The following is a 21064-nucleotide window of genomic DNA, read 5'->3' on the forward strand; positions in this document are numbered from 1 at the left end:
CATGTAGACTTCTCCACCTCATTCCAGCCAATGATTTCGATTTTCAAAAATCCCGCCCGAAGACCTAGAGCTATTGTGCACCCCTAATTGTGCACGACAGCCATTTATTCTATCGTACGCCACTGAATCCGACGACCTCCATTAGCGTGGGCCACCAAGCTCTGACCTCAAGCTACCTTCCACGATCTTGAATTAGAAACCCACAGCCTCCTATAACCAGATCCGGCGACCCCATTGATATATCCGTTAAAGCACGGCCACAATCTTCACAGCCTCCAGATCCGGCAACTCACGGGCCTCCCACGACCTCCACGGCCTCCTATGGCCTCAACGGACTTCCAGATCCGGCAACCTCATTGCTATATCCGGCAACCCACGGGCTCCCACGACCTCCACGGCCTTCCAGATCCAACCTGCAGCCTTCCAAATCCGGCCTCATCGGCCTAAAAAATTCGGCGATCATTCGGCAATCATGGCACTCCCAAGAAATCAAAATCCTCTCCGGCATAACATCAAATAACTGGCGAGCCATACCTATTTCGTCAACCAGATGGTATGCTGGCTCAAAACGCTTGCAAATCCCATACAAATGGACAAGCGCATAATGCATGAACAGGTCAGCATCAAATCCAAGTATAATTGTTATAGAATTAGCAGACAAAAAACCACATAAAACCACCTTCAAGCACAAAATAGCTTATCCATTCGTAACCCATAAAATCCAGTGCAAACCCACTTGGGTTTTCTCTCTGAAATCCCAAAACAGAGAGATCTACGAAAGAGAGAGGGTTCACAGCACAAAAGGGGGCAGAGATTACAAAGAAAGTAGGAGAAAAGCAAATGGAGAGAGAGAGAGAGAGCCTTGTCTCTTCTCTTTCAAAAAAACAAACCAGATGAGAGTTAATAGAGACCCGGCGGACGGCTAGTGATCTGGCCATCTGCCGGAGAGCGGTTGAGAGAAGTATTTATTCGATAGATAAAAATGAATTACAATATAACTTCCAAGAAATTTGTCATCAAACAGAAAGAAAGGCCATTGCTTTGCAATGCAAACTGCAAGGAGAATACATGCTCCTTTCTAGAGTTTTATCAGTCAAAAAATTGGCGTACCCTTTGCAACAAGGCACCCCATCTCTCTGTGGGATCACTGCAATTTTCGACATTTTAATTTTCAAAATTGGCTCCACCCTTTTGGGTCACTCCTTGTGATGGAAGAATGCATAGAGACGATTAGTATGAATGTAATAAAAGAAAAGGAAGCATTTGGCATTTACATGTCTGGATTTGCTTCCTCTGGCACTACAGTCAGTGTCACCAATTTATTGTTTGCTCGTTTCACAAGCACTTTTAGGGGCATCCCAACTTTGTCCCCCATTATATCAATGACCTGCCACCAACCAACATAGTAATGAGGACCTTAAAACTCCAGCTTGACCTACACTTGTGGGACGTTTAAGCATAGATGGAAATGCAGACCACATGGATAATAAAATGGGAAGAAAATCTGATGTGCTAGGTAAAACACATAAAACGCCACTATATTTAAGTTATATTCCCATGCAATTCTGTGTGCATGAAGTACATAACCCAGCAAATTGACACTAGTAATAGTAATACCTCCTTGATGCTTCCAACAGGCTTTCCCTCAAATTCAATGACAACATCACCCGGGCGGAATCCAGAACGGTCAGCTGGGGATCCCGGGGTTACCTAGTTGACAGTTGATAACAATCACATATTTTAAGACACACACAAGTGCACAAAAATGTGTACAATTAGAGTACATGCAAAACAAGCCAAATCGTGTTTACATGTGCATGATAGGGTAGCATCCATCAATACATGCATTCATGGGTGTAGACTGATCAGTTGTAGGGCTTACCATAGGAACAAGAACCCCTTTGCTTACATTGGGGAATGAAAGGTCCCTTTCCTTAAGCTGAGAGATAATCATGTCATTGAGATCAAGCATTTTCAATCCAAGCCAAGGCCGAACAACTCTCCTGCATGGTCATAGATTCTAACATTAATTATCTGAACAAAATCTCAACAGGCAATGTTTAAGTTACAAATTATTAAGCAAAGACAAGTGACAAGCACGTCAATAATTCAAAGAAAAGAGCATATAGAACTGCTTTAGCTTTGAGGCAATCACTGCTCCTCCTGCAAACTTTCTACTACTCTTTTTTCTCCAATAAATTTTCAATATCATTTACGAAATAGGGAGATTTCCCAAAGGGCATCCACCAAAATTAAGTTTAGTATAATGAGGCGGCATCGGAACCACCGGCTCTCATTTCTCCTACAAATATTACTAACCCTACATAATTCTTTGATTCTTCTCTTCCCATATAGTCCACACGAATAATAATCTAGGATAATCCTTCAAAAGTGGGATTTGGATATTCATCCAAACCAAAAAATATATTGTGTCTCACATACACATCGAACGTCTCAGTTTCTGAGCCCCAAACAGTTTTCTACATGGTAAAGGGAGCTAATAGACTGAGGACATACCCAGGAAATCCCGAAAGCTCCAATCGCTCTTACCCACAGATGGTATGAATATGGGCAATGCAGCATGAGATGATCTAATGTTTCCTCATTTTGCTGACAGATGACGCACATACTTGATGCTGAATTGCCTTTTCTTTAGGCAATCACAGGTATTTATCTTCCTTTGGATCAACGTCCACCCAAAAGCAACCACCCTCAGGGGTGCTAGAGATTTCCAGATTCGCCTAATCGGTGATTGATGTCCAGGATTTAAAACCGTAAAGAAAGATTTTGCAGTGAAGTCCCCATTAGATGCCGGGATCCAAATTCGCTCATCTTCCTTAAATTGTGAACAATATGTCGACTCCAAAGTCAAAAGAAGCCTCCTTAGATCCTGGATTTCCTCCTCCTTGAGGTTCTGACGTAAGCGAATATCCCAGAAGCCTCTGCCTCCCTGACCTTCTCGAACTAGATAATCTAAGACCGTTGCTTCAGGGGATATGGCAATTCTGAATAATCTTGGGAATTCCATGCTTAGCAATGATTGACCACACCAATGATCTAACCAGAATCGTATATTTGTGCCTTTACTCAATTTGTAGCGTATTCCTTGTTCGAAATCCTCCTTGACAGAGCAGATAGATTTCCAAGCTCCCGATCCCTTCCCTCCCGATGGTTTTTTAACATTCCAGCCCCCCCCCCCCCATTCTGATCCATATTTCAGCCCTGTTACCCGTTGCCACAGCGCCGATTTCTCCACACCATACCTCCATAACCATTTTTCCAGTAATGATTTATTTCGCATTCTGAGTTTACCAATCCCCAGACCCCCATTCTGTTTGGGTCCCATTGGGCAGCCGACGATATGCCAAATCCTAAGGGTAAACCTAGGTAAGATACAAGGAAGGTCCCAGCACTACACTCAATTAGCGTTGCCAATCTTTGAACCTCGATCTGGTCCATGTTAATTCCCAGGAGCATACTTTTTGCTGAAATTGATTTTAAGACCCGAGGTAACCTCAAACCACTTAAATATCTTTATGATATCATTGCCTGGGAGTTGTTTTGCAGGAAGAGTAGTGTGTCGTCCATGAATTGGAGATGAGTTATTTCTTCGCCTGAAGGCCCATATTGCAGCCCGCGGATTAGGCCTATTTGGTTCGCTCTCGTCAGCATCTGACTGAGGGCCTCGACCACCATTATGAACAGATATGGTGCTAATGGGTCCCCCTGACGGATACCCCTTGACACCTTGAAGTATCTCTCCGCTGAACCATTGATGATGATTGAGAAAGAGTTAAATGCTATAAGCGATCTAACCCATTGCCTCCATTTTGGACCAAATACCATCTTTTCTTGCATAAAATCTAGGACATCCCAATCTACATGATCGTAGGCCTTTTCTATGTCTATTTTAAATACTAACCCCGAACATCCACTTCCCTTCACCGAGTCAATAAGTTCATTGGCAATTAGAACACCATCCAAAATTTGCCTCGATTCAACGAAGGCTCCTTGGAAGTGGGATATAATATCCCTCATGATATTTTTCACTCTTCTTGCGAGTAGCTTAGCTGCAATTTTGGGAATGTTATGCATGAGGCTAATGGGACGAAAGTCCTTGATCCCAATAACGCCTTCTTTTTTAGGGACTAGTGCAATGAAGGTTGCTTTTGCTGCTGCCTCACTGATAATGCCCCTATGCTGGAATTCTTGGAAAAAAGCCATAATGTCACCCTTAAGGATGTTCCAAAAGTGTTGAAAAAATGCCATCGGAAAACCATCCGGGCCCGGGGCTCTGTCTATGAAATTCCGATCCAGCATTATTCTATGGCTATGAGTAATGCATTTGAATTGAAAGCCCTGCATCTTCGGTCGCCACTCCAGGGGCCTTGTGTATAGCACCGAGTAGAATTCCACAATTTTAGATTTGATAAGGTTTGGGTCTTCAATTATTGAATCTCCGTGCCTAAAGCAATTAATCGAATTGATTCGCCTTCGTGAGTTGGCTGTTTTGTGGAAAAACTTCGAGTTCATGTCTCCTGCTTTAAGCCACAAGGCGCATGATTTTTGTCTCCATCGGATCTCTTCTCTTCGTAGGATCATCTCGTTTTCCTCCAAAAGTTTTAAACGATCTGATTCTTCCTCCGCTGATAGTGGGCCCTCCTCCTCTCTGTTCTCTAGAGTGACCAAGCTATTCGAAATCTCCTCCCTCCTTCGAGTGGTATCTTCATCAACCACCTTTTGCCATTCTTTAATTTTAAGTTTGAGTCCCTTCAATATTTGGAATAGGACATATCCTTTCCAGCCTCTGATTTTGATTTCTTCCCAACATAACTTGACCTTGTCTTCAAAGCCTGGTACCTCCAGCAGATCCAGGTCAAACCTAAACGGTCGTGGCCCCCCAGAGAAATTAGAGATTTTCAGGATGATTGCGTTGTGGTCAGACAGGTAACCTTGGGAGCGCCTTCTGAGAAATTAGAGGGAAGCATCCTCCCATTCTCGAATGATAAGGGCACGGTCAATTCTGGTCATTACAAGTCGATCCTGATTGTTAGACCAGGTAAACCTCGCTCCATGCAGTGGGAGGTCTATCAGTTCATGCTCTTGAATAAAATTTGAGAAATTCCTCATGCTAGTAGTAATTCTAGTATGTGTATTCTTCTCTGATGGGAATCTGATCATGTTAGTCACTCCCAAGTATCCACGCACCCTGCCAAGATTTTCGAGCATTCATCAGGTCATACCAAAGTTCTCGTCTCTCTGAAGCTCTAACCAGTCCATACTCCATACACAACCGTAAGCATCCATTTTTCATTCCAATCAGGAGAGGAAAAGATGATCGAGATCAAGAATCTTCCCATCTTGACTTCCTCCCGACGGAATCTACCTTCTCTCCAAATTACTATGATCCCACCTGCTATACCCACGGCATCCTTTGCTATCCATTCTCGCTGATTTCTGCCCCATGTCTTATTAATGATGATATATGTCACCCACATTAGCTTGGATTCAATGATGGCCACTAAGTCTAGCCAATTCTGGTAAATAAAATTTTTCACCGCCTGTAACTTTCTATTTTCCCTTAATCCCCTAATGTTCTAGAAGCCTATCTTCATTGGGAGCGAGGATGAATACTCCCAATGACTTCACAGTCCTCTCAGGCGAGGACTCCTCTCCGTCCTTGAATCCGCGAAGGGCCCGCCTCCCCAAGGCAAAGAGTATATATTGTAAACTTCCGTGGGGTTTTAGACCTGTCTTAGAGCAGGGGTTCTCAAACTGGATATGTGTACTTCCAGAAGTTCCCTTAGGAGGTTTCTCACCGAGGGCTTGGCTGAGAATTTTCCTTTTCTTCACCGACGTCCATATGAGAATTCATCCCTTTGCGATCAATCCTAAAGATCCAGATTGCTTCAATCCTTGTTTTAGGATTCCCAGGGCTTGGTCAACCTTTTTTTTGCAATCTTGGCGATAAGAGGGGCAGGAAAGTCAATTTTTGTCCTATTGCCTTATCCGTTAAGTCAGCACGTATCTTCGTGATGATGTATGGCCTGGTGACTTTCGGAAATGAGTCTAACAGAGGCCTTTGAAATTTGAAATCTCCCTCTGAGCGCAGAAATGATGCTTGGGACCAGTATCGTCCAAATTCCAGACACGTGGCTGCAGGGGGCAACAATCGTCTTTCCAGCCGTTGCTGAGTCGCTGGAATATGCCGATCCAATTTCCGGTGACTTCCCCCACCTCTTCTGGTCCTAGACTTGCACCGGAGAATATTCCTCCAGTCAGGCACGAGGTTTGGGATTCTTCTCCTAGGATTCTAATTTCCCCTCGATCCTCTTCCCTAGCCACCGATTGGGGGTCAGCAACCTCAACGCTTATTTTGAAGCAGCTATCGCGAACCCATAGGTCGACACACGATCTTGAGATTTTCCACACTGGAGCGAAGATTCTTGCCGACGCAAAACTCATACAATCCTCGTGATGCCCTTTCATATATGTTTCAAGGACTGTACCAAATAGCTTCCCCAGAGCTTCCACCATTGATGTAGCCCACGCGTGAAGTGGGATTCCTAGTAATCTAACCCAAATTGCTTTAGCTCCTTGCCGGTAACCCGAATTCCATTCTCTAAGAGAAAGTAAATAATGGCCATAAGCTTTTCCCCCCAATTGCTTTAGTTTAGTCGCCATGTTTTCGTCCTCAAACATAAACAGGACTTCATTAGAAGCGAGAATGGATGGTTTAGGTAAAGTGGGGAGATCCCAGAACCATTTAGCCCAACCCCATAGATCTTCTAGGTTCCACACAGGTTGCTTTAGTTTTCCAATCAGGCATGATTTTAAGATCTGTTGCCTTTTATCGACTTTCTTTCCAGCTACCAGGATCGCTGGTACTCCATTCCTCACAATAACTAAGGTTTCCCAAGAGTCTGGCCAGATCTTCTCCTCCTCCGCGTTTCAGGTTTGAAGGGCTTCGTTCATAGGTTTAAATGGTACAATAGGCAGACCACTTTTTCCACCTTACATCTTCTACAAACCTTGCGCCATTTAAAATTTTGATAGTTGCATACTATACATCCCCAATCCCCTCGTCTGAAATATCCCTCAGTTTGGCCTATGATGCCTTTTTGTGATACCTTTTTTTCTCTCCGTCCTTTTGTTTCTTCTTTCCGCCATTACCTTAAAAGTGAAGGAATCGTGAAGGGCTTGGGCCCTACAAAGTCGAGGAGGAGCAAGAAGGGCTTGGGCCCTCAAGTCACCGGAAGAGAAGCGTTAGAGAGAGATGAGAGGGGAGCTTTCACCCGAAGAGAAGCTTTTCGGAAAGAGAGAGTTCGTATTTGATTCAGTAACTACATCTAAACCATAAAAGTCCTAGATTATATGATATTGAAGAGAGAAACTAATCTATGGGCAAGATTTTTTTTCTAAAAAGTGCTTCCTTAAAAAGAAAAGGAGGTGTAGCATGTTTAAGGAAAATCTCCAAGACGGACGCACTTCTTTAATCACTGAATTGTCACCATGGCATCGCCTTACCACCAAAATTCTTATGAGCTGGTGAAATCTGGCAATTTGATGTCGGCAATGGGACCTTAAATTATCATAACTAACAAGTGAGCACATGATGTTTTATTGGAGAAATATTATATTCCCGTGACTGAAAAGATGAGAAATACAGCATTCCTCACCAAAAAATTACATTAATACAATTAACCCCTAAGCTCGCTAATTTATCATTATTTGTGTCATCTTCACGATAAAGATGGGAAAAACACGTCTCCAAATAAAAAGAGCAATAGGCCTCAATCTCTCGAAAAATATAAGGAAATTCTCCACGAAGGATGCACTTCTTTAATCACTGAATTGTAACCATTGCATCGCCTTACCACAAAGATTCTTACGAGTAAGTGAAATCTGGACGGTTAGATGTTGACAATGGGACCTTGAATTATGATAACCAACAAGTGAGCACATGATGTTTTATTGGAGAAATATGATATTCCCATGACTCTCCTGTGCTTCCAAATAACAAATTTCCCCAAAGGAAATGGTTGTAGATCAGAGCACCATGAGCTCGACCAAGAAACATCTTTAATAGCAAGTGCACGAGGTAGAGGAAATAGAATTACTGCTTTGCAGTTGGGTGGGGATCCCAAGGAGGAAAAGGATGTTATTATGAAGGAAATTATGGAGTTCTACAAGGGCTTATTATCTGAGGGAGGTGAATGCCTCATACGGTGGAATTCGGTACATTAGCCGACCTGGAATGAGAATTCCTTCAGAAGCCATTTGATGAAGAGGACGGACCGAGCCCCGGTCTAGATGGTTTCTGCATGACCTTCTTCCATAGTTGTTGTGAATGAGTAAAGGAGAATATCATGGGATTCTTTAAAGAATTCTATGAGGGATTAGTCATGGACGGGAGCACGGGGGCCATGACTAATCTAGTGGAGAGTCTATATAAAGCCCTAGCCAAAGTACTAGAAGATCGGCTCAAAAAGGTGTTACCCAAGATTATTTCACATAACCAGTCAGCATTGATGGTGTGTTAATTGCAGGTGAAGCGGTGGATTACTACCTAAAGAATGTGCCGAAAGGCGTAGTGTACAAGCTGTATATGAAAAAGGCATATGACAGAGTAGAGTGGGACTACTTGGATTATCTAAGGTGAAAGCTGGAGAGCATAGATAATGAGATGTGCATCGTCAGCATGGTTCTCGATTCTAATTACTGGATCCCCAAAAGGCTTCTTCAGATCAACCAGAGGGCTAAGATAGAGAGATATCCTCTCTCCTTTACTTTTTCCGATAGTACCCGAGACACTTACTAGAATGATTGATAAAGGAAGAATGAATGGGCTGATTGATGGGTTTAAAATTGGGGAGCATGAGGTAGTAGTTACATGCATACAATTTGTGGATGAGTTTAAAATTGGGGAGAATGAGGTAGTAGTTACATGCATACAATTTGTGGATGATACCTCGTGTTCAATGAGGCAAAAAATGATGAGTTTTAAAGCTAAAGGTCATCCTTCGTTGCTATGAAATACTAATTGGGCAAAGGTCAAACTTTCGCAAATCAAGCTTGATTGGAGTTAATACATCAGAAGAAGAGACTGCCAGCCCGGTTGGGTTACTTGGGTGTACTGTGGACCACTTCCAACGTTGCATCTCGGTGTTCCTCTATACAAGTGGAGACCTCACATGAGACTATGGGACCTGATAGATGAAAGAGTGGAAAGAAGGCTAGACACTTGGGAGCGAAATCTAGATTCTCTAGGAGGCAGAATTACTCTCATAAAAACGGTCTTGGTGAATATTCCAATTTATCATCTCTCTGTCTTTAAATGCCCTATAAGCGTAATCTCTCTTGTTAACATCTTACGATTTACGACTTGAATCTTACGATTCAAATCGATTCGGGGGTTGAACAATTCAAATCGGACGAAGAATCTTTTTGTGTAAAAATCTTACGATCCAAGTACGATTCGGCTTTGAATCATGCGATTTTTACGATTCTGTCTGTTTTGGATTTTGAGAACTGATTGTGATTTCAAAATGAAAATAATTTCAAAATGCTTTGTTTATTGCTGACATTTCTTTGTATGATGATTATTATAGATTTGAGTATGTGCTTTGTTTACTGTTGTGATAAATTATATAATGATTTATTATATGATGAAAATATTTGTTACCTTTTCAAAAAAAGAAAATTATATGATGAAAATAGTTTGTGCTTTGTTGAGTAATTTATTGTGCAATGAATACGGTTTGTGCTTCGGATTACTAATCATGGAATTTTATATTTAATTTAATAGTTTCGAATGGAAAATAGATAATTACTCATTTTATTCGTAGTTTTTACCTTTTTATATTTTTAAATATTTTTTCTCATTTTTATATATAAATCTGAAAAATCTTACGATTTACGATTCGAACCCTGTTACGATTTACAATTCGATTCCGATTTTCAGAACCTTGAGTGTGATCAAACAAATCGAGCAATCCAGAGTAGATTCTATGGGGAGGACCAAACCATAAGAAGATGCCACTAGTAAGGTGGGAAGAGGTGCCTAAACCTATCAGGGGGGGGAGGGGGGGGGGGGGGGGGTTCTATATAATTGAGGTACGGAGAGGAGAGGAACCAGTGATCTTTGGCAATGTTGGAGATAGATTTGTGTTGTTAGAGAACAAGTACAGGTGCAGACTCCTAGATGGAATCCCCCTGATCATGGGAATTAAGTCTATCCAGAGCTGCCCGGTGTTGGTGGACTACTAAGGTCTTATAGGGGGGTGACCAGATGGGCTTTTTCGGGCCCAATAGGGATCACTGATTCCAATGAAGCTGAAGTGGGGGTGGTTATATAGGGATTTAGGTTGGTTGAGAGTAAAGATTTGAGAAGCTTAATTGTGGAGGGGATTCTCTTAACGTCATAAGATGTTGGACGGTAGCCATACTCATCTGTGGAGATTCACGCATGCCATTGGGGGGATTTTGGATCGAGCGACGGATCATAATATCTCCATTCGTCATGTTAGGAGATCGGCAAATGTTAGGAGATCGGCAAATAGCGAAGCGGATAGACTTGCTAGAATGAGAGCTGAGAGAGAGAGAATGGCAATTTTCGACTACCATCTTAAACAGAGATTGGTACCATATTACTAGTTAGCGCGTCAAAAAAGATAATAGGATCAGAGAATTCTCAATGTCAACAGGGAGGCCAGTTGATTACTCCTCAGCAATACACGAACCATCAGCTACTTATCATTTTTATAGTGCACCTAGAACCAAAGATTGAGAGCATTGGAGGTTGACTTCAGGGTGAAGCTCTGGGTGAAAGCCATTTTTACCAAACGAGGTACCCTCTAAATCGGTCTTTATGGTTGTTCTAGCAGGAATCAAGATCAGGCTTATGCAGCTCTCTGGAGCTACAAGGACAACCATGTTGATACCTTAGCAGAACATGAGGATAATTGAATCCAAACTCAAATTGTTGCAATATATTTTATCAGGTACAACCATGGTTTGAAATTTTGGACCCAGCCGAAACTGAAATTTGGTAAAGGAATAAGAATTTAATATTTTTTATTAAATTTCGCTGAAATTGACGAAATTTCTGAAATTTCGGCCGAAATTTATTTCAGCAATTTCGGATTTCGGCCTTTTCGGTTTTAGTGTTGACCGAAATCCGAAATTTCGGATTGCGGTCGAAATTTCAAACCATGGGTACAACTTTATAACACTGAAATTAATGGCTCCCAAAGTGCAAAAGATGGAAATTCCTGAAAATCAAATAGAGGCCGGTCTGAACAGATCTGACGTGACGACCCTTGGTTGGTCCAATTCCACCCCCTCCTTGGCCAAGCTATTGGCCAACGCATTCGCAGATCTACGCCTGTGAGTCATTCTACGAGTCACTCCCTAGGGTGACTCCTTGTCCCCCTGCGGTACTCTTTATTCTGGGTTATTAATAAAATTGTTACCTCTTAAAAAAAAACTTTACAACACTAAAGATGGTAAACTAATAGAACACATGAAAATACCCCTCCCAGAAGAGCAGCATGCATTTCCGAACCTAAACCTAAACGATTTAGAGACTGATAGAGGGGCCAGAGTGTGATTATATGGTTTGACTGATAGAGGGGTATACCAAAGATCAATCAAAAGCATAATCCTTCATCGGTGCAGTGGACCGTTTGGTAAGTCATGACAAGCTCTTTGTGGCTCGGTAATGCAGGTCAGGGCACGGAAGAGATGTCAAGGGGTTACTGGTGTTGACCTGTGTTAAATTTTGAAGAGAATATTTTCTATTATTCTTGGATACATTACAAAGAGCCCAAAGAGTGTTTATATAGAACACTCATGGGATAAACATAAAAAGAGATACTGATAAGAAAGGAAAGAGATAAACATAATCTAATCTAATTACCTATTCAAATCAGTATGCCTAAACTATGCCTAATCAATCTAAGATCTTGAGAGATCTGATTTTATTCTCTAACATGCCCCCTCAAACATATATGGATTGAAAATCGATATACGTTTGATTACAATAAAATTCCCCAAATAAGATATCCCAAATTAAGAAATGTAGTTTGAATCCTCCAGTTGATTCACCCAATTGAAAGTGGATGAGAAATGTCCGCCAATGGTGATAATTGATATCTGTTGCCAAATGTAATTACGATGATTGATGCCGTAGATGTGTCGCTTGAAAGATGAGTCACAATGGACTGGATGGACCTCAACCCTCGATGGGCGAGTTCTTCACGGGTCGATTTTAGAATACCGATCCTTGTAGGAAAGGGTCACTATGGACCAATGCTCAATGGGCAAGAACATGGGTCGGCTTTAGATACCAGATACCGATCCTCATGGAAGAGAATTACACTCTCGGGCACGCACTTCAATGAAGTACCTCAACCGAAAGGATTGGATATTTCAGGCACGCACCTTAAGAAAGGCACCTCAACTGAAATAGGAAAAGAAGAATTGAAAAAATCAGAATATGGGAGAAAAGAGATGCGAGATGAGTGACAACGAAGGACTCAAGGTAAACTTTAGTGACATCAGGAAAGACATGACAACAAGCAACTCTTGTGCAAGACAAATGAAGGGGCTGCAGTTATCAACATGGGGATATGTTCTTCACATAGGATAGAGGAAGGGGAGCAAAAAAAAGATAATTGGGTAAAGATGGAAGGATGTGCCATTATCAAAATCAAAAGATGGGTTTGGAATAAAACTGTAGGAAACTTTTCTCAGATGGCAATATTTTCAAACATTAGGTTATGTATTGGATACGCAACCCAAAAAAAGAGGGAAAAGAGAAGTTCTCTTATGCGAAATGGAGAAAGTAAAAATTGCCATTTTTGCAGACCAAAGGAGTAGCAAGTTGAGGATAGGTGGCTGGTTCGGCTGTGCTTTCACAAGCGAAAACTTTCAGCCTGGTGCCATGGTGCTTGTTTGTGAAGGAGAAGAGATTGCATATGCCCGGCATGTCAACTAGAAACCCGTAAGGGCTGGGATTCACTGTGTCAATGGATATTTAGAAATGACAACAAAAGTTTCCGGGAAATGGAATTTGCAGTTTGTATTAACCTCAAAGAGAACAAGGAGAGAGCGGCTTTGGGCTACGGTTTGGAGGCCGAACAAGAAATGCAAAGGCACATTGAACGAACAATCCCGTGGGGATGGTGGACAGCGGTGATTTCTGATTGTTCGAGAAGAGATTGGAAGAGAGCAAGGAAATAGAAGAGAGAGAAAAAACTAAGGGCTTATTGTGACCGGGCGGACGGCCGGCGGCCGTCCGCCGGAGAACGAAGCTTGATGGATTGTGCTAGGTCCGATCGACCTACTTTGATACCATGATAAATTCTGATATTTCACTAAATCTTGGATACATTACAAAGAGCCCAAAGAGTGTTTATATAGAACACTCATGGGATAAACATAGAAAGAGATACTGATAAGAACGGAAAGAGATAAACATAATCTAATCTAATTACCTATTCAAATCAGTATGCCTAAACTATGCCTAATCAATCTAAGATCTTGAGAGATCTGATTTTATTCTTTAACAACCTGTTTTAATCGGCAAACCAAAGTATGCTAGGCACAATTCACTCATCCACATGCGATATTCAAAGTCTAATCAGCCGGGCTTAGGAATTCCACCTCTTCAGATTGAAATAAAAGAGCACAGAATGGCATTCATAAATCTGTTATCGCTGAGGAAATTGTGGTGTTTCTCAACTGAACTTAACAGAATAAATGCTCACATGCAACTGTTTTCGATTGTGCCATCAAATGAGGCTCTCGGTTGGTCGCAATTTACCTGTCAAGTTAGACCCAATTAGGTTACAGACACATAAGCATGAATGTAGAAAGTTACCAAACTACAATCTTATTAACTTCTATTTGAGTGCTCAATGGCTTATTCCAATTGAGTAGAAAAGCTCAAAGAAACATCCAGGTCTGCTCCTAGAAATAGGCTTGTTTGCATAATGTACATGCATGGACAATTTCCTCTATTGAAATGAGGAATATTCTCATTCCAGCAAGGTCACATATATCTAGACTAAGACATTCTAGGCAATGCAAGCAGCAAACCCATGGAAGCAAACTAAAGTCTGAAGTTTTGGGTTGCAACATATATCAACGAGATTTTCTCAGACCTAGTTAATCTTCTGGTGGATCGGATTTCACTTGCTACAAATGACTTGTTTAAAGCCAAATCTGAATGAAGATAAGAGGTGGCACCCACTCCCCATGGGCTGGATCAAACTAGACTTTGATGATAGCTCAAAAGGTAACCCAGGACAAACGAACATTGAAGGTATTTTCCATAACTCTAATGGAACCAAATTGTTATAATTTTCTAGCCGGTGGTGGGTGTGTAATTCCAATGAGTCAGAAGAAACAAGAAAGAACACTTCTGTGGGGATTGAGCTGGTATGCAAAATCAATGAATGGACCTCTAATCAGCGAAGGTGACTCTTCTGATGTCAATGCATGGGCGTCAAGTAGGCCGAAACCGAAATTTCAATCCTTGGCTATGATGCTCAAAATTGGAGCAGCTGCTCCGGGAATGGTGGGAAGGATCCTAATGCATCTTAGATTTCTTCACAAATTCTAGCACAGCGGTGTCTGGATCAAGGCTTTGCTAGAAATAGAACAGAATGAGAGGATGCACTGGATGATGATGAATGGTTCGAGAGGCTGCTTGTTCTCACTGTGTAGGGAGTCTTCTTCAATGTCTCTTTGTGCCCTATCTCCTTTCTCCGAAACCGACCCACATAATTGTTGGTTATCTTGAGGAGGAAGCCCATTCATGTACAGATTTCTTGAAGGATATCGACAGAGGTGCAATTGATAATATTCACGATCCTGCCACTTCTGTAGATTACTGGAGGTTACCCATTCAAAAAAAAAAAGTAGTGGACAGGTGACACCTGAGAAGGTTATTACTAGACCCATGTGAAACTAATCTGCACATTAATGCCATCAGTTGAGACATATTAAAATCACTATGAGTAAAATTTCATAACAACAGGTCTTTGACATTATGTACTGCAAAAAAACATAATCAGATGTGAAAATATCCTCGTAAATAATTAATAGATAAAAGCTCTAGTCAGGAAGAAAAGAAACAATGTAACCATTAAGAGAAAACTATTCAAAAGAATTTTTATTTTTTTTTAATTAACTGTTTAATATAATATAGTGGAGATGAAACAAGAAAAGGTTGAATTAATGCAGGGGCATAAAGCATACCCATTTTTCTTGAAGTGATCTATAATTTTAGCAACTGAGTCAATTGGTACAGCAAAGCTCAAACCATCAGCAGCCAAAATCTTCATAATATTAACTCCTACGACTTCACCATCGAGATTAACAAGGGGTCCCCCAGAGTTCCCCTGTGGCACAAAAGAAGAAAAAGGTAACGCTAAACAAATAGCTATAAAAACCATATAAAAGGTTGGAGGATTGCTAAACTGAAGGGCACCCATGCAAAAAAAAAAAGACGCAAGGATGCCCCCATTCGATCCATGTCATCAAAGTGCATTTATAATAGCACTGAAAAATGTAAAAGTAATGCAAGAATTAATGAGATTTGATGATGTGGATCCAATGGGGCGCCCTTGCGGCTGGTTTTTGAAAGGACGCCCTTCAGTTTAGCATTCCTCAAAAGGTTGGGACATTCACTAGATCTCCTTAGCAAAAATACCTATAAGGAGTGGAATAATAGTTACTCGACATGCTAATATTCACACTGTAATCCGGACACATGGCCGTTGACAGATTCCTCAAAAAATCCCACTTCAAATAAGAGTAGAAAGCTCTAACTCCTACAAAGTTAAATGAAAGAAATTTTTTCAATCAAATTAAATGCTAGGTGGATGAAAGTGAAGTTTTCTGGCATCACTTTAACCCTTAGGAGACTAAACTGATTTAGTAGTCTAATCCGAAGGGAAGCCTGCTGTAGTCCAGATTGTTGAGAAATAAGTTGATCCCTAGTCAAACTGTTACCGCCTGAAAATAATCCCATTATGAATGTTGTTAGCTAATACCAACCATAAACTGCTAGGGCCTGGAGGCAGCAAATAAACTCTCTTGGAGAAATGCTTCAGACAGCAGCAGTGTGGTCACCCAATGTTTCAGCAACCATAATTAGGAAACTCTCTTCCTTTTCTTGGGTAGGTAATCTTGAATAAAAATCTAACAAATGACCTTATGGTTTCCGCATAGAGAACTATCAATTGAGTGAGGCTCGACCAATCTCTAGAAAACTCGTGACAAACAAATATAAAAGGAAGAAAAGAAGATGAATTTTAATAATTTTGTTCTCAAGTGTTGCAATGGTGGCTACTTTCTATGACAAATCCTATTTTGGAAGAGAGGGCTTCACCTCATGGCCTATGATTACTAGAGATTCATATTCAGAAACCAGTGCAGGAGATATGGCACATTGCATTTTCCAAATACAAGACGCAGATATAGATACAGGCTATGTTGCATGGATTCTTTGCCCTCCTATGCCGAATCCATGTCGACACGTCTCCACATGCGAATCAGCCATGGATTCACGTGGGACACACCCGGATTCTTGTCATAGCCGTGTCCCGCACAAATCTTGTTTTTTTCGGGCGAATCCGATTCATCGTTGTTTCTTTTTAAAAGCGAATCATGTATATTTTCCCTTTAAATATGTTTTCTTATCTTTTTTTATATGAAAGCACAACCCATGCACTTTTAATAAAAACCCTAGCACCTCGACCCTCGAGCATCGACTCCCTTTCCTCCCTCGACTCTCTTAATACAGAACTCGCAACAACCTTCTACCCTCAAATTTTTCATGAATATATACACATGCATATACATACATATATATAAAGGGAAAATAGAGGGCAAGCCTTGGCACAACGGTAAGGTTGCTCCATTGTGACATGGTGGTCACGGGTTCGAGTCGCGTAAACAGCCTCTCTGCAAAGTAGGGGTAAGGCTGCGACGCTGCGTACATCTTGCCCTCCCCAGAATATATATATATATATATATATATATATATATATATATATATATATATATATACTGGACCACCCTTTTATATACACTTGCACACACACACACACACACACACAAACACACACACACACACACACACATATATATATATATATGAGGAATTCTAGACTGAAGGGAGCCCTTGCAAAAAAGAGGTGAAAGGGCTCTCCTATTGGCTGCACATCACCATCATGCATTAATAACGGCTGAAAAGTCAACCATGATGGTGATGTGCAGCCAATGGGGGAGCCCTTTCACCTCTTTTTTGCAAGGGCTCCCTTCAGTCTAGACTTCCTCTATATATATATATATATATATGAGAAAAGGGTTGCTGCGCTCGAGCACACAGTGGGATGGGGCCATTGGGGGGGTGATCCTAACCATTCATTTGGAAGGCCCCATCATGGATGGGTGGCCTTCCAAAAATCAGCTCCATTGGATCACCAATGGGTGTCCATTTGTGGGGCCAAAAATGGACAGATACTGTTTGTCCACAAATCTGTGAATTTTTGGCCCCACAAATGGACGCCCTAAGGTGATCCAATGGAGCTGATTTTTGGTGGACACCCTACCCATGAAAGGGCCCATCAAATGAATGATTTGGATCCCACCCAAAATGTGGCCCCACCCTGTTTCTGTGCTCGAGCGCAACAACTCTATCCTATATATATATATATATATATATATATATATATATATATTCAAATTTTTAATTTTGAAAATGTTATTTCGTTTAAAAATTACTGAATCCGAATCCTACTTTTGGCGGCTTGCCGAATCCGTGTCGGATCCCGACACTCGAATCCGAATCCATGCAACATAGGATACAGGTATCCCATCCATGATATGGCATAAGAAGAACACAAGTTAAAAACTCATGTAAATTTAACTTAGAAAGACGAATTGATAATGTATTGACAATGAAAGAAGACCCGTTACACTCGAATTTTAAATTGCAAATATATAAATCTAGCAAACAAGTAGCATTATAGTTAATCCAAAGGGAATACCCATGTAGTATCTGCTATAAGTATAAGTATCGTATCATGTCGAACACAACAATTGGGCCTGTCGCAAATGACGATCCTAGAAGGCGAATAGAAAGACTAGTGAAAGCGTGGCCTTTCTTTTGTTGGAATGCCCATGATTCAATTATTTATTTTTTGCCTCAGCAATTTTACAGTATTTATGGTTGCTCTTACTTTTCATGTTTATCTCTGATTATTTCACTAATTTTCCTCCCTTTATTTTTAATAAGGACCTACACTCTTACAATTCTACTATGGGGACAACACAATCCCATGAACAAGTTTTTAAAATTTGGTTTCAGTTTCGATCAGAATGGAAATTGAAACGTTTCGGTCTCCGTGGGAAATTTCAGTATAAATCATACAAAACTACAGAAATGTATGAAAGCATGTACAAATAATGGACATTTAAGATGAAACATCAGGAAGTACAGGAATAAACCCAAATAAATACTAAAAAATCATCACATGAGGAAAAAAACCACGCATTATGATTTAAAAACTTCAAAAACCTAGTGACATTCATTGTCACATGTCTAATAATTCAGTTCATCCCACATTTGACATGTAATTCATATAAATAATACATTGACCACATTTCACATGCAAATTATATATGCATAATTATTTAAGATGTACTGATATAGTATACCACTAATACACTTACGGTTTTGGTTTCGTTATGTGTTTCAATTTTGATGTGTTTTAGTGGGGATGGAAACAGAAAATTTTCAGTCTTTTCGTATCGATTTCAGTGAAAATTTAAAACAATGCTTATAAAAACTAGGACAGTTCCATTCTACACAATAGAATGCTCATCTCTCACATAACTAGTTGCCTGAAAGTACATTCTCTCTGGGTGGAATATTTCTTTCATTTTTCGACATACTGGAAATCGCTTCATCTAGAAAGCCTCTTTGAACATGAAAATCATTATATACCTCTTTGATCATGAATATCATTATCTACCATTGCATTATAAATCAATCGGGCCAGAAAGAATGGGTTTGAATTTGACCCATTTGAACTTCCATGGCCCTGAATGGGCTGAACATAACTTTGAAGAGCTAATAGTCTTTGAAAACACAAGTGTGACATCCAAATGGATGATTACAAAGAAAGCAATCTCGAGCAACCTTTTAGTGATTGTAATCTACATATGTAAGAAATTGCTCAGACAATTTGAAATTCCACAGTTGAAGTGACCAGCCATTCAACCACGACACATATTCTGCTGGATGCTCAGCGTCTTGCTGAGAAAGGGCTGAAAACCAAGGTTTTAAAGCTTGGTTTCAGTTTCAATTTCTGTCGCCACGGAAAAGAAAACGACTCAGTCTTAGTTGGAAATTTTAAATTTTGTTTTCAGTTTCGATTTCTGTCGCCACGGAAACGAAAATGATTCGTTTTGGTTGGAAATTTCGGTGAAAATTCAATAATATCACGGAACATATGCAAATAATAGAATTTTAAGATGAAACTTCAGGAATGCTAGAATAAGAACAAATATACACTTAGAGACCATCACATAAGCAAGACAATCATCTATAATGGTAAAACCTAGAGACATGCGTTGTCGCGTAATTCAATACATAGTACATTTCACACGCAATTCATACATGTGTGTGTATGTAACACATACTAATAAAGTATATCAATACCCTTACGGTTTAGGTTTAGGTTTAGGTATGCGTTTCAGTGGAGATGAAAACGGAAACATTTCTATTGTCGGTTTTGGTTGAAATTTAAAACTATGCAGAAAGCCACTCAACTCAATTGCTTTGAGGTAGTCATAGCACTATTTCTTTTCTTTTGGTTCAGACTGGTGAAATATTCGCATGTGCAACAAAAAACCTAAGAGGGATTACCAAAGCTAGACTCCAAGTAAGGATCAAACCAATGATGTACATTGAAAAGAATTCACAATATCAGTATAACTTTGTGTAATTGGCAATAGGCCATTCATTCAACCTCAACCAAAGTTCAAAGGTGCTCGTCTCGTCTTTTAAATGGCCTAGATTCATGGTTGAAATTTTATCCCAAAAATGTGATGGTCCTCTGCTTCCTTGTCTTGTTCAAACCCTATGAAAATAGTTTCCAGACTATTTGCAGAACAAATACTAATCATTTCAACAATCAAATGAGCTCAATGCTGATGTTGGCAAATTAGACAAAACAAACACAATCCAGTGGCTTGTATCCGGCACAATTTTCCACAAAGTCCTGAACTGCTTCATATATACACAAAGTAAGCATCTTTGATTTTACTCATTAAGGGTCGAAGTATATCCATTTCCTTGGTAATTAATTACTATCCAAATATTAGGAAACCAAAAATATGTTGCCTCATAACCTAGAAAATTCAAGACAAAACACAGCAAAATAACATAGCAGCACTGCATTACTTCAGTGTCAATTGGCACATTTATTGAATTGCTTTGTATGAAATCTCTTAACAAATTAGAACGTTCTGAGAAAAAATAAGCATCCAATATTCAATATAAAAATCATTAGAAACTCTTAAACATTAAAATATAACCAATAAAACGTAAACATCACGCCCAATAAAGAAAAATTAAACCCAAGTTGTAATCGACATAGAATACATGAATAACAAGTTCAGGTTTACCACGCAAAAGGAACGGGTAATCGTACCTCATTGATTGCGCAATCAGTCTGTAGATACTCCCTCCGCATTCCTCCAAGGCCTAAATCGCTGCTTTTGCGGTCAACACAGCTACATTGAGAAAACAAAATGAAAACAGAAAACTTTCAGTAGTGGGCCATTGGCATCAAACATCCCCCCCCCCCCCCCCCCCCCCGGGCGGGTAGACTTGGACTCGCTCAAAAGTCTATGGAGACGAATTATGAACAACTGCATCACCTACCCAATTACTGCCTACGTAAATATATCATAAACAGGATGGATGTGGGCCCCAGCTTGACCTAAAATCTAACCAGATCGACCGAAACAACATTGATCA

At 40.4% G+C, this 21064-nt stretch overlaps 1 protein-coding gene across 3 annotated transcripts in view; it reads right to left on the reverse strand.

Moving 5' to 3' along the window:
* Positions 1 to 952: 952 nt before the first annotated feature.
* DEG14 (Trypsin family protein with PDZ domain-containing protein) overlaps positions 953 to 21064 on the reverse strand; it is a 28447-nt gene continuing 8335 nt past the window's right edge. For all 3 annotated transcript variants that reach the window (XM_077373074.1, XM_077373075.1, XM_077373076.1), the window contains 5 exons: positions 20736 to 20817; positions 15268 to 15410; positions 1883 to 2003; positions 1618 to 1710; positions 953 to 1387 (listed from right to left, as the gene is read on the reverse strand). In XM_077373074.1, the coding sequence (XP_077229189.1) occupies positions 1271 to 1387; positions 1618 to 1710; positions 1883 to 2003; positions 15268 to 15410; positions 20736 to 20817 (556 nt within the window). In that variant the 3' untranslated portion in view covers positions 953 to 1270. The remainder of the gene's footprint in view (positions 1388 to 1617; positions 1711 to 1882; positions 2004 to 15267; positions 15411 to 20735; positions 20818 to 21064) is intronic.

This window comes from Tasmannia lanceolata, unplaced genomic scaffold, assembly GCF_043159265.1.
Source record: "Tasmannia lanceolata isolate RefF3 unplaced genomic scaffold, GAP_Taslan_0.1 ptg000037l, whole genome shotgun sequence".
In the NCBI taxonomy this organism is placed as follows: Eukaryota; Viridiplantae; Streptophyta; class Magnoliopsida; order Canellales; family Winteraceae; genus Tasmannia; species Tasmannia lanceolata.